This window comes from Sorex araneus, chromosome 8 (genome assembly GCF_027595985.1).
Source record: "Sorex araneus isolate mSorAra2 chromosome 8, mSorAra2.pri, whole genome shotgun sequence".
Taxonomy (NCBI): Eukaryota; Metazoa; Chordata; class Mammalia; order Eulipotyphla; family Soricidae; genus Sorex; species Sorex araneus.
The window spans coordinates 49,717,157-49,730,809 of NC_073309.1; the positions used below are offsets into that span (position 1 = coordinate 49,717,157).

A 13,653-nucleotide genomic window follows, 5' to 3' on the forward strand; every position below is an offset into this window, starting at 1 on the left:
GCTGGTCTCACTGGACACTGGACACAGGGCGCAGCAGGGTGGTGGGCCACTGGGGGCTGCATGGAGGGGTACCACAACACCCCCTGTGTCTCCTCTGTCCTGGGGTCCCTTGAAACCCAGGGCCCTTGGCCAGCTGGTTCTTGGCCATTCTCGTGGGCCTGTCATCGCCGCCTCGGCCCGGAGCTGCCTCTGTGCTGAGTGGGGGCCAGAGAGGAGGTGAGGGTGGCCCTGCCCTGGGCTGCAGTTGGGGGTCCCTCTGAGGTGGGGACCCTGCTGAGGGTGGGGCTTTCAGGAGGAGAGGCAGAAGCCCCGTGCAGACTCCTGTGCCCTCAGGACCAGCCCCAGAGAGCAGCGCCCACAGCTGGTGTCTCCCACCACCCTCCTGAGGCTGCAGAGGGACCCTGCGCCCGTCCCCCATTCCCCCACAGCCCCCTGGTGCATCCCTGAGCCTTGGCACCCACAGGAGCCACGCATGCGGCCTCACCGACTCCCCAGCCTGGGCCACAGGCCTTTTTCTCATTTCCATTGAGGGTCTCCAGGGGTCCAGGGGCCGCTTAAGGGACTACTCTGCCTCCGGCCAGCAGCTGGTTCTGGGCTGCCGCTGAGCTGGGCCCGTGTGCCGCGCCACCAAGATGCTGTGGGCTGTGGCCAGGGGTGTCCTGTCCTGGGCTGCCAGGGGCCCTACAGGCTCCGCGCCCTGCTCACAAAGGTCAAGTGTCACTTCCCCCACGTCCTGCTACGGGCCTGGGAAGCACTTCTGGAGCCACTGGAGAAGGTCAGAGCAAAGGTCATGACCTTCATCCGCAGGCCCCTCCGGCTCTCCTGGCCAGGACCCGCTGGCCCCTGACCACATGGGACTGGGATAAGCAGAGACTGGCTGGAGACTGGCAGTAAGATCAGGGAATGACAATTCAGGGCCACAGAGGCTGGGCTGGGCAACATGGTCAGGGATGGACGGGGGACCCCAGGCAGCTGCCCACCTCTCAGTGAGGGACCCAAACACCCCTTAGGGCTCCTGTGCCTATCAGCCCTCTGAGCCCACTCCCAACCCCTGGCAATCTTAAGTTTTAGATTGTCACTTTCATTCATACTGCCTCGTAGTTTTTGTGTTTGAGGGTTTTTTGGTTTTGTTTTTTTTTTTTGTGGTTGTTTTGGGGGCTATACCAACTGTTCAGGGCTGACCCCTGGCTTTGTCCTCAGGAGTCGCTCCTGGCAGTGCTCAGACAGCCATATCCAGTGCTGAGATTCATACCAGGGTCCCACTCTTCCAAGTGTCTTAACCTTTTTGTACTATTTCTCCACTTCTGTTCTTGTTTTAAAATTAAAAAATTTGCTACCGCTGTTTTGGTGTCACCTGATTACAACTGTAGCACTGTAGCACTGTCGTCCTGTTGCTCACCGATTTGCTTGAGCAGGCACCAGTAATGTCTCCATTGTGAGACTTGTTACTGTTTTAGGGATATCGAATACGCCACAGGTAGCTTGCCAGGCTCTGCCGTGTGGGCAGGGTACTCTCGGTAGCTTGCCGGGCTCTCCCAGAGGGACGGAGGAATCGAACCTGGGTCGGTCGCGTGCAAGGCAAACACCCTACCCGCTGTGCTATCGCTCCAGTTGGTACATTTCTGGGCTTAATGGGCAGAGTCCCCTGCACCTTCACAGAGGCCACCCCAGGACTCGAGGGGTTTGGAAAGAACACATCAGGCCAAAGAGGTGATCCAGTTTTGCAGGCAGGAAAGCCCAGGTTTGATCCCCAGGACTGCTTCCCTCTGCCAGCACAGAGCCAGGAGTGGCCCCTGGGCACCGCAAGGTGTACTGTCCCCTCAAAGATGAAAAAAGTGTGCAAACCTTGTATTCCTGCACCTGTGACTCCTCTTCTGCAGAGTTCTAGAGCTCAGGCTATCTGGAAATCTCCGAAGGTTACCCGTGAGCAGGAACCACCGTCACTGAACACCTCAGATGTCAGAAGGCCTGCCAGGAGCAGTGAAATCGTGGTGTGGCACAGCGACACCTCGTGGGCACGGCCCGAACTGCAGCCCAAGGAGTCTGTCCAGCACCCCCTTAGCCGCTAGTCTTTAACCCAGGGAGAAACTGTACATGCTGGGGCCGACCCAGGTTCGATCCCCAACCTCTCATATGATCCCCTGAGCACCGCCAGAAGCAATTCCTGAGCATCACCGGATGTGACCCAAAAAGACACATACATGCCTGCAGACAATTATCACGGAATAGGAAATGGGCTCTGTGTTCAGTCTGACCTAAATTTAATCCCAATGGGCAGGACACATAAAGATGATGCTAGTCTGAGAATAAGAACTTTCAAATGTTTTCCAATGTTTCATATGTATGTAGCACCTATATATATTATTTTCTTTTTGGGTCACACCCAGCGATGCTCAGGGGTCACTCCTAGCTCTGCACTCAGGAATTACCCCCGGCCGTGCTCAGGGGACCATATGAGATGCTGGGAATCAAACCGGGTCGGCCGCGTGCAAGGCAAACGCCCTACCTGCTGTGCTATCACTCCAGCCCCAGCACATATATATTTGTTTAGTTTGGGAGCCATACCCGGAGATGCTCAGGGTTACTCCTGGCTCTGCACTCAGGAATCATTCTTGGAAGTGCTCAGAGGACCCCATAGGGTCCTGGGGATGCCCAAGGTCAGCCTGGAGGTGCTTGGGGGCATTTGATTCTGAGTTTCTGGCACGTGCCATGTATACATCCCTAAAAAGGGGGGTCCGGAGAGAGTACAGCGGCTAAGGCATTTGTGCAGCACGCCAAGAGTGGTCCTCAAGCATGCCAGGTGTGGTCCCCAAATCAAAACCAACACCAGTTGCACACTCAGGATCTTTCCTGTGTGCCTTGGAGAATTCATCAAGTGGGCTCGTAAGGCTGTGTCCTGGATTCTGTCCCTTTCCCAGGGTGTCAGCAGGCAGTGTTGCCATTATGAGGTGATTTAATAAACCCAAATGGACTCCCCCTAGTAAGCTGCCTGCTGCAGTCACTGGACACACTAGGCCTTGACCCTGGTCACCTGCAGGGCCTCGATTCACTTGACTAGCTGCATATCACCCAACTTCTTGGTTTCTTCTTTCAGAGGAAGGGGTGGGGTTTGGGTGAAACCCCCACAAATGAAAATAAAACCAGACCTTTGGGGACTGGAATGTGGGCTTGATCTCTGGCACCCAAACAATTTTTGTTTTGTTTCATTTTGGAACCACACCTGGAAATGCTCAGGAGTTACTCCTGGCTCTGTGCTCAGAAATTACCCCTGGCGGTGCATGGGGAAACTGTATGGGATGCTGGGGATCGAACCCGAGTCGGCTGTGTGCAAGGCAAGTGTTCTACACATTATACTATTACTCTGGCCCCAATAATATCTACACCATGACTTACAGAATTGCTAATAAAGACTTGTTTCAGGCATACAGTTTTCCAATACTAATCCTATCACCTGTGTGACCTTCCCTCTACCAAGGTTCCCAGTACCCTCTTAGCAGGCATATAACAAATTTACTTCATAGTGCTTTTTCCAACATAATGGCAAATGGAATTACCTAGGGGAAAAGTCAAAAGTTAATTTGTAGTGATTACTGTATGATTTTAACCAATGCAAATTAATTCAAATAATGTATACAATATAATCTAATGCCTATTCTCACTTAACTAAGCTTTCAACTCTGGCTTCTAAGATATATTGCATTAAATTTTCTTTTCTTTTTTTTATTTTAAAAAAATTTTTTTATTAGTGAGTCACAGTGAGGGTACAGTTACAGATTTATACATTTTTTTTTTTTTTTGCTTTTTGGGTCACACCTGGCTATGCACAGGGATTACTCCTGGCTCTGCACTCAGGAATTACCCCTGGCCGTGCTCAGGGGACCATATGGGATGCTGGGATTCGAACTCGGGTCGGCCGCATGCAAGGCAAACGCCCTACCCACTGTGCTATCACTCCAGCCCCAGATTTATACATTTTTGTGCTCATGTTTCCCTCATACAAAGTTCGAGAACCCATCCCTTCACCAGTGCCCATTCTCCACCACCAATAAACCCAGCATCCCTCCCACGCCCCCCAATCCCATCTCCCCGCACCCCCCAACCCCCTAAATTTTATTTTGTAGAGGCTGGTGTGATAGTACAGCCAGTAGGGCATTTATCTTGCATGCTGACTAACCTGGCACCCAACATGGTCCCCCCGCCAGCTAACCAGGAGTGACCCGTAAGTGCAGAACCAGGACTAAGCCTTGAGCACCACCAGGAGTGACCAGTAGCACTGTAGCACTATTGTCCTATTCATCAATTTGCTCAAGTGGGCACCAGTAACGTCTTCATTGTGAGACTTGTTACTGTTTTTGGCATATCGAATATACCATGGGTAGCTTGCCAGGCTCTGCCATGCGGGCAGGATATTCTCCGTAGCTTGCTGGACTCTCTGAGAGGGATGGAGGAATCGAACCCAGGTTGGCCACATGCAAGGCAAACGCCTTACCCGCTGTGCTTTCGCTCCTGTTCGAGGAGTGGCCAGTAAACAAAAAATGTATGCCCGGAACTCAACTATGAATAAATTTGCAAGTCAAGAATTTCTGAGACCCAGGGGCTGGAGACAGCACAGCAGGCATGGCACTTGTGGTCAGCCTGGGTTTGATCATCGGTTTGATCCCTGAGCACAGAGCCAGGAGTCAGCACTGAACACCGCTGGGTGTGTGCCCCCTCCCGGCTGCTGTTCGTCCCAGCAAGAATTCCACTCCTCTTTTTTTTTTTTTTTTGCTTTTTGGGTCACACCCAGCGATGCTCAGGGGTTACTCCTGGCTTTGCACTCAGGAATTCCACTCCTCTTAACCTTGAGCCCACCACTTGGAAATACGGCTTTTGTTTTGTTTTGTTTTGTTTTGTTTTTTGGGGTCATGCCCGGCGATGCACAGGGGTTACTCCTGGCTCTGCACTCAGGAATTACTCCTGGGGACCATATGGAATGCTGGGAATCGAACCTGGGTTGGCCATGTGCAAGGCAAATGCCTACCCACTGTGATACCGTTCCAGCCTGGAAATATGTTTTTTGGAGGGGGAACACACCCAGCCACGCTCAAGGGATTTGCACTCAGGGATCACTCCTGGGGGACCATGTGGGATGCTGAGGATCGAACCCAGGTCTGCCGTATGCAAAGCAAGCGCCCTGCCCACTGTACTATCGCTCTGGCCCTGAATAGAAATGTTGAGCCTCCCCCGGCAGCCCGGAGAACTGCAGGCATCTACACCTACACCCAAGGCCTTAACAGCTGAATTCGGCCCTGTTTCAGGGGTGGGGGAGAATGAGTCTGGCTGAAGGCCCCCTTTCCCGAGATCAACACCTACTCACCACAAGCTTTTGAGGAATCTCTGGCAAAGTGCAGCAGAATGTGAAGTCACAGAAGCAGGGACGGGAGAAAGTTTATCTGCAGCCTAAACTCTGTGTGGCCGGGGGGAAAGGAAGGAGGAACATGAAATCATGGGGTGCAGGTGGAAGTGGGTGCTACAACAGGGTGGCGCGGCCTATTCTCTGGTGAATCCAACAGCCTCCAGTGTGCTGCACTTTACCTTTTTTTTTTTTTTTTTTTTTTGCTTTTTGGGTCACACCCGGCAATGCACAGGGGTTACTCCTGGCTCATGCACTCAGGAATTACTCCTGGCAGTGCTCAGGGGACCATATGGGATGCTGGGAATGAACTCAGGTTGGCCGCGTGCAAGACAAACTCCCTACCCGCTGTGCTATCGCTCCAGCCTCACTTTGCCTTTTTTTATTGAAAAAGTTCTTGGTTTGTTTTCGGATCACACCCAGAGGTGCTCAGGGTTTACTCCTGGCTCTTCGCTTGGGGGTCACTCCTGGTGGTCTCAGGGTTACCATATGCAGTGCCAGGTGTTGAACCTGGGTCGTCCGTGCACTCTCCCTGCCGTCCTCTCTCTCCGGCCCCTGAGTTTTCCCTTTTGAGAGCTGTGCACTGCCAGAAGATCTTCTCAGCTTCACGCAGATTTCGGATTTCGGGATCGCTCCAGATACCATTTATCGCTCGAGGGTAACCCAGGACCGGTTTTCTGGCACCAACCAGCATGGCTGGAGCACTCCAGAAGGGTTGGGGTCGTTGAGGTGAATGAAAATAGAATAGACATGGGGAGAGACTTCGAGAGACTCGGAGACTTTGGGCAAATCTCTGGCCATCGCTGGCTCCTTCTCATTTGGGTCCTGGGCCCCGGGTGAGTACCCAAGAGGCACTGCAGTTGGGGATCAGACTCCTGGAACATTTTTTGTTTGTTTTTGCTTTTTTGGCTCACACCCAGTGATGCTCAGAGATTACTCCTAGCTATGCTTGGGGGATGCTATGGGATGCCCGGGATCAAACTCGGGTCAGCCGTAAGGCAAATGTCCTCCCCACTGTACCATCGCTCTGACCCCTCCTTGAATTTCTGGTGTCTGAATCCGATGTTGGGCATTTCTAGGGGTGCCTTCAGGGCATTGCATCCAGGAGGGATTTCTTCTTGTCTTGGTTGGGGCCATGAAGAGAAGGAAGGTGGCGGGTCACAGCCCCCAAAGTCCCCCTCCAGGGCAGGTAAGAGCCCTCCCCACCCCAAGGGACCCAGCTTCGGCATCCAAAAACCTCCACAACCCAACCGCTGCCACTCTCAAGGCCACTCCCCATGTGCTCAGGCCGAGCCTCACATATAAACATATTCCTGGACTGTGCGGCCACTTTTGCGGCCACGCGACACATCATAAAACACTCCCGACCCATTCTCCATAATTACCACACCATATTTGATGGGGTTGAGATAGTAGGCAACAAATCATAGAGGGAAATATATATATGCATATATACATATTTTCAGATATATGTACCAAAGCTCACATCACCAAAACTTTAACATGTTAGTGATATCCTGTAGAATATCTTAATGGCTCCTGCCAAAATTAAACAATCCTCACACTGTTTCCTATATGAACACTTTTTTGTAAGCATGTTCAGCAGTTCTTCATAACAGACAATACAAAATATATTATTTCAGTTATGTTTTGGGACAGGGATTGGGGCTTGGGATGGATACATCTCGAATTTGGTGGTGGGAAGGTGTAATGGTGGTGGGATTGGTGTTTCGATATTGAATGTAATCAAGCATTATGAACCAACTTATAAAATTTAAAAATAAAAAAAGTAATGTGGAGCTCATGCCCAATTCAATCAGCTTAATCATGGCTGAATAAATAGCAGTGCTCCTACATTATATATAAAAAAAAAAGTTCCCCTCCAGAGATCCCTAGCACGTGGCCACAATCCCAGGGTCTCCAGATGCCCCTTTCTCCATTTGCCGGACCATATTGTCCGGCAAATGGGGGACGGTCAGCATGGTGACAAGGGGCAAGGTCTGAGCAGGAACTGAGGTTCAGAATCCAGGAGGTATCTGACCCAGCCGTTCTGGAATCATCCTGCAGCTGTGGGAAGACCCATGAAAATCTGGGTTCCAGCTCCCTTCCCCGCCCTGCTGAGCCTTGGTTTCCTCATCTGTAAAATGTGCACAAGAATCCCCAAAACTTGGGGCTAGAGAAATACTGCAAGAAATAGGATGCTTGCTTTGCATGCAGAAGACCCAGTTCTGACCTCCAGTACAACCTAGGGTCCCCTGTGGATTGGAGCCATAATACAGTGGGGAAGGCACCTGCCTTACCCAGGACCAAGCTGGATTCGATCCCTGACCCCCCTAAGTACCACCAGGAGTAATCCCTGAGCGTAGAGCCAGGAGTAAGCCCTGAGTACAGCTGGGTGTAGGTCCCCAATCAAAAGAAAATCTCACAAGCTCTAGAACTTGCAATACAATAGACACTACCGCAAACGAATTCTAATTCGTGTGGAATCCCAGAGGTCCACTTCCCACCTGAATCCAGCTGGAATCCGCCCTGTCCCAAACACACCTGCGTCCTCGAGTGGCATTGTCTCTAACCAGCGATCCTACAGCGCCCCCTGTTGGACACCACGGCTCAAGCCGGCTGGAGTTTCAGTCTGAACTACCTCAAGTTCCTCCTTTCCCGACTGAGACCTAATGGCTTCCCAACGCCCTTCCCTGCTTCACATCCCATCCCGTAGGGCAGCCAAACCTGTCCTTCCCCTTCTCACAACCTAGCAGGGCTCCACAGGGCCCTGGAGATGGAGCCCCGAGCCCACCCCATCACCATCCTTCCAAGCATTATTCCAGCTCCCGACTCCTGGGTCCCTCCAAACAGTCACTCCTGGGGCTGGAGAGATATAGCACAGCGGGTAGGGCATTTGCACGCAGCCGACCCGGGTTCAAATCCCAGCATCCCATATGGTCCCCTGAGCACGGCCAGGGGTAATTTCTGAGTGCAGAGCCAGGAGTAACCCCTGTACCTCGCCAGGTATGACCCAAAAAGAAAAAAAAAAGTCACTCCTTTTTGGTTTTGTTTTTTGGTCACACCCAGCGATGCTTGGGGGTTACTCCTGGCTCTGCACTCAGAGGTTACTCCTGGGAGTGTGGGAGTGCTTGGGGGACCATATGGAATGCTGGAGATTGAATCTGGGTCAGCTGTGTGCAAGGCAAATGCCTACCCCACGGTACTGCCGCTCTTGTCCCTGAACAGTCACTTCTGTACAACACACACACACACACAGCACCACCCAACAAGGAGAAAGTGCTCAAAGAGGTTCATTGAATGAAAGAACATATATATATATATGTAATATATATATATTAGGGGTAGTGATGGGGACCACACCTAGGCAATGCTCAGGACTTAATCCTGGTTCTGTGCTCAGGGATGAATCTTGGCAGTGTTCAGGGGACCATATGGGATGCTGGGGATAGAACATGGCCCAGCTGCATGCAAAGCAAGTACCTCCCCGCTGTACTATTATTGCTCCAGCCCTGCAAGGTGTATTTTGGTTTTTGGCTTTATGAGTGACACCCGGTGGTGCTCAGGGGTTACTCCTGTCTCTGCACTCAGTAATTACTCTTGGTGGTGCTCAGGGAACCATATGGAATGCTGAGATCGAACCTGGGTTGACTGTGTGCGAGGCAAATGCCCTACTGGCTGTACTATTGCTTAGTCCCCTAAGGTGTGTTTTAGAGGGAGAAAAAAAAAGAGTCATGTTTCCTAACTGGTTGCAGTGTAGCACTGTCATCCCCTTGTTCATCGATTTGCTCAAGTGGGCACCAGTAATGTCTCCATCGTGAGACTTCTTACTGTTTTTGGCATATCGAATACACCATGAGTAGCTTGCCAGGCTCTGCTATGCGGGCGGGATACTCTCAGTAGCTTGCCTGGCTCTCTGAGAGAGACCAGGTCAGCTGTGTGCAAGGCAAACACCCTACCCACTGTGCTATCGCTCCACCCCTAATTGGGATTCGCTTCTGTTTCTTACTATTCACTGGCTTATGCCCAGAGGTGCAAAAAGGTTGGGCTAGGGCGCTGCCTGGAACCGCTGGGGTTCAATGCAGTACTAAATACTAGGGGAGCCTGCTCCTCCCTCCTTCAGACACTCTCTGGATAATTTAATCTGGGACAGGAGGACCCCACTGTGAAAAGGTTGATGTCAGATTCCACCCCCTACCCCCGACAGAGATTTATCCGAAGTTTCTTGAACCCCTCTAGATATCTCCCGCCTTCTCGGTCCTACTTCCATCCTCTATTCTCCATTCGCACCACCAACCACAGCTAAGCCAGTTCGCGGGGCGGGGTCGAGTCCACCCCTGGTACTTCCTTCATATACCACCAGGGGGCGCTGCCCCACAGGCTCTGCGCTGTGGACCAAACCTCAGAGTATCCAGACAGCGCTCGCCGCAGTGACCACTTCCGGACGGGGCGGGGAGAGCATTCATTTCTCTGGTTTCCCGGGAGAAAGAAACCTGGGCCAGGGCTGCTGGCCAGGCCGTCGGACAGCTGGAGCCTCTCTTCTCCCTCCCCTCCACGAATTCCTTCTTCTCCCAGCTGGGTGTGGTTGTTTGCTGTGGATTTCTCACTGGCGGGGCTAGGAGCTGCGCATCATTGGAGACACCCCCAGTTCCCCAGGGTCTTAGCCATCCCCCCACTCCCTCTCTCTCCAGATGACAAGAGCCAGTCATGCCACGCTCCCGACTAACCTCAACTTTCTCTCTTTTTTTTTTTTTGGCCAGGGGGGAGGTAAGCACACATGGTGGTATTCAGGGATGCCTCTTGATGGGCTCAGGGGACCATACACGGTGTTGGGATCAAACCTGGATTGCCTTCAAGCTATAGAATCACTCAGGCCCCAACCACCCTGAACTTTTCTGCCTGTTTCTACCGGAATGATTTTTCAATCTGTCTCGTGGCCAAGTTGCTCCAGAAAAGTCTCTGCAGAGATGGATCTGATGCCCTTGGCGATGCCCCAGCTCTGGCACAAGGGATCCCCAGAATCTGCCTCTCCTTGAGGATTGCTCCAGCATCTGCTCACAAAGCTGGGGGGAAGGATGGAACCTGATGCTTCTCAAAATTCAACCCCACTCCCAGCATTCTTGGTTTGGGGCCATACCCAGCAGGGATCACTCCTGAAAGCGCTCTGGGGATGAGCCTGCCCCATCTGGGCTGCCGGGGATCAAACCCCGGTCAGTTTGTGTAAGGCAAGCGCCTTCCCCACTGTCCTATTGCTCTGGCCCCGCACCCCAGCATTCTTCAATGGGCAAGTCCAAAGCAGAGACATCGGTGCTTGATTATCTTTATTTGCATGTTGCTCTGGTTATTCAAGGAGACAGCGGGGTTCAGAGACAGGCCAGAGGGGGACAGAAAGGGGGGAAAAAAAAAAGCAATTTGTCTTCGGACTACCTTCCCCTTGGCAAGCCCCACACCTGCAGCTGGATGGAGGAATCTGTCACACACCCTCCCCCCAGTTCTTCCTTTACATTCCAGTTGGGGTGCAAGAAAAAAACATTTATTTTTAAATCGATGCAAAAGAAAAAAATAAATCTGAAAGAAGGAAAATAAGCGGGGTGTTGGGTGGAGACTGGGAGGCAAGACCAGCCCATTACACCTCCATCTGGCACACGTGTGGGAGAGAGCACGGGCCCTGCTGGGCCCTGCATGTGGCTGGCGGGGTCTCACGCCCCCACCCCCTCACAGCTGCTCTTCATGCTCCCCCAACCCAGCTTCTGCCCTGACCTCGGCCCTCAGTGCCCGCAGGCTGCTGGCGTTCCCTGCCCGGGGCTCTCTCTTGGGCAGCGTAGGCAGCCGCGGGCTGGCCCAGAGAGCTCTCCGGCGCTTGCGGAACCAGGAGAAGCGACCCGGGGTCTGGAACCTCACTGTCTTCACCTGTTTCCGGGCCCGAGCTCCTGAGGTGGCCCCAGAGGCCCCTGGGGCAACATCGTGGACAGCCAGGGCCTCCATCCCTTCCTGGGCAGCTCCTGCTCCCTCAACAAGGGGGGCCTCTGCCCTCCGGCTTCGGGGGAAGTCTGCTCTCTGGCTAGCAAGGGCCTCTGGCCTCAGGCTAACTGAGGCCACTACTCCTTGGACATCTGGGGCCTGGGCCCTCTGATCACCTGCAGCTTCTTCCCCCTGGACAGCTATACCCTCTGCCCTCTGGTTATCACCAGCCTCTGCCCTCTGGTTATCTTCATCCTCTGCCTCGACAGCTGGGGCCTCTGCGCTCTGATTATCTTCAGCCTCTGTCTCTTTGACAGCTGGGGCCTCTGCCCTCTGATTATCTTCAGCCTCTGCCTCTTTGACAGCTGGGGCCTCTGCCCTCTGATTGTCTTCAGCCTCTGCCTCCTCTGCAGCTGGTGCCTCTGCCCTTGGATTATCTACCTCTGCTTCCTGGACAACCATAACCTCTGCCCTCTGGTTATCACCAGCCTCTGCTTCCTGGAGCACAATGACTTCTGCCCTCTGATTATCTACAGCCTCTGCCACCTGACCAGCTGGGGCCTCTGCCCTCTGATTATCTGCACCCCCTGTGACCTGGTCAGCAGTGAAATCTGCCATCTCCTTCCTGCTGTGCCGGCGCCTTAAAGATGCCCAGTTGATCCTGGGTTTCCACTGCCGCCGCGGGGTGTCCACAGGGCCCTGGGCATCCAGGCCGCTGCCCACATCATCACCTCCACTGGCGCCTTCTGCTGCAGGCGCCTCTGCGCTCTGCACCGCAGTCGCCGCCGGCTGGACCTCACCTGCCCCGGGGCCGGCTCTAGGAGCCCACCCCTTCACCCTCTGCCTCAGCTTCCCCCAGGACACCTGGCGGACGCACTCCCGCCACCTGTCAGCCTTGGTCAGCTGGGGTCCTGGGTTGTCGTCCACGGTGGGCACGGGGACAGCCAGGCGTCGGCGCAGGGGCGGCAGGGCGCCGGCCGGCTGCTCCCCGCGCCGCAGGAACGCGTCCACAAGTTCTTCGTCGTCTCCGCTCTCCACGTCGCTACCCAGGTACTTGCTGCCCAGGTAACTGACGGGCATCCTGCGTGCGCGGGCCCGGCCCCCCGCGGGGCGGGAGGTCTCGAAGTCGCTGAGGTCGCTGTCGCTGGCGTTGCTGCTGTCGTAGGTGCCCACGACCAGCCGAGGTGGGGGGATCGCCATCTGCGGGACGCGCCGGCGCACTCGGGGCGCCTTGGGCTTGGCGGGGGGCTGCGGTGGGTGCGGGGTGCTCTTCTCGATGATGCGGGCTACGTCCTCCAGCGTGCGGCCCTCTTCCTCCAGGAACTGCGTCAGCCGCTCCCGAAATTCCGCCTCCTTGGTGGCCGGCTTGGAGATGACACGCCAGACGCCGCCGGCCAGCCGCACCTCGCGCGGGATGCGCAGGTAGTCCACGTCCTCCCCGATCTGCAGCATGCCCACCGTGGAGTCCTCCCTCCGGAACACCTTCCCGATCTTCTTAAACGTGCCCACGGGCTTGAGGGCGTCCACCAGCACGTCCAGGTCCACGTCCTTGCACGCGTCCGGGACGCTCCACAGGATCAGGCAGTCGGGGGAGGGCAGGAAGCCCCAGGGGAACCAGCCCCCCACGTGGCTTTTCTCGAGGGTCTTTAAGATCTCCAGCTTGAAATCGAGAGGGGGGGCGCGCACGCAGCCCCGATTCCACGAAGTGCTTAACTCTTGGGGGCAGCCGCCCGCGGTGGAACCCGCTTCCCAGTGGCCCGGGCGGCCACCAAATCCGAATCCACCACCCCTACTATCACCGCCACGGCCACCTGGAGCGCACCGGGGGCGTGGGGGGAGTCAGTTTCCAGGGTGCTTACGTGCGGCCTGGGGTGGGGGAGGCTGGGGCGAGGTCAGTCTTGAGGCTCCAGCCCCTCGCCAGCTGGAATCGTGAAGTCCCGGCTGCAAGAGGGGTCGCAGGACGGCCCCGTGGCTCGTCGGCAGCCCCCCGGGAGCGCCTGGCACTGGGCAGCGGGGTGCGCAGACAAAGGCGGCTCGGCCCGGGCGCTGCAATATGGCCGAGGCGCAGGGAGGCCGCGGCCCAGCCCCCTCGGGAGGGTCCCCCGCCCCCGGGCAGGCAGCCACCCACCCCACCCCCCACCCCCGTCCAGGCTGACCTTGACGCGCTCCCGCCTCCCCCGCCGCCTGCGCGCTCGGGGCGTCGCGTCGGAGCGCAGGAAATGCCTGGCCGCCCGCCCCCGGGGTGAGGCCCACCTTCCCCGTCTCAGCTTACACGCCCCGGCGCCCGGAGACTGACAGGG

General features: G+C 55.1%; 1 protein-coding gene across 1 annotated transcript; it reads right to left on the bottom strand.

Moving 5' to 3' along the window:
• Positions 1-10,708: 10,708 nt before the first annotated feature.
• Positions 10,709-13,451, bottom strand: CCDC8 (coiled-coil domain containing 8). Its single transcript, XM_004607805.2, has one exon. The coding sequence runs from the start codon at positions 12,803-12,805 to the stop codon at positions 11,108-11,110; it is 1,698 nt and encodes a 565-aa protein (XP_004607862.2). The 5' UTR covers positions 12,806-13,451; the 3' UTR covers positions 10,709-11,107.
• Positions 13,452-13,653: the final 202 nt, after the last annotated feature.

Coding starts and splice junctions, on each gene's coding strand:
- CCDC8 (XM_004607805.2), bottom strand. CDS start 12,805: ATGCTGCAGATCGGGGAGGACGTGGACTACCTGCGCATCCCGCGCGAG.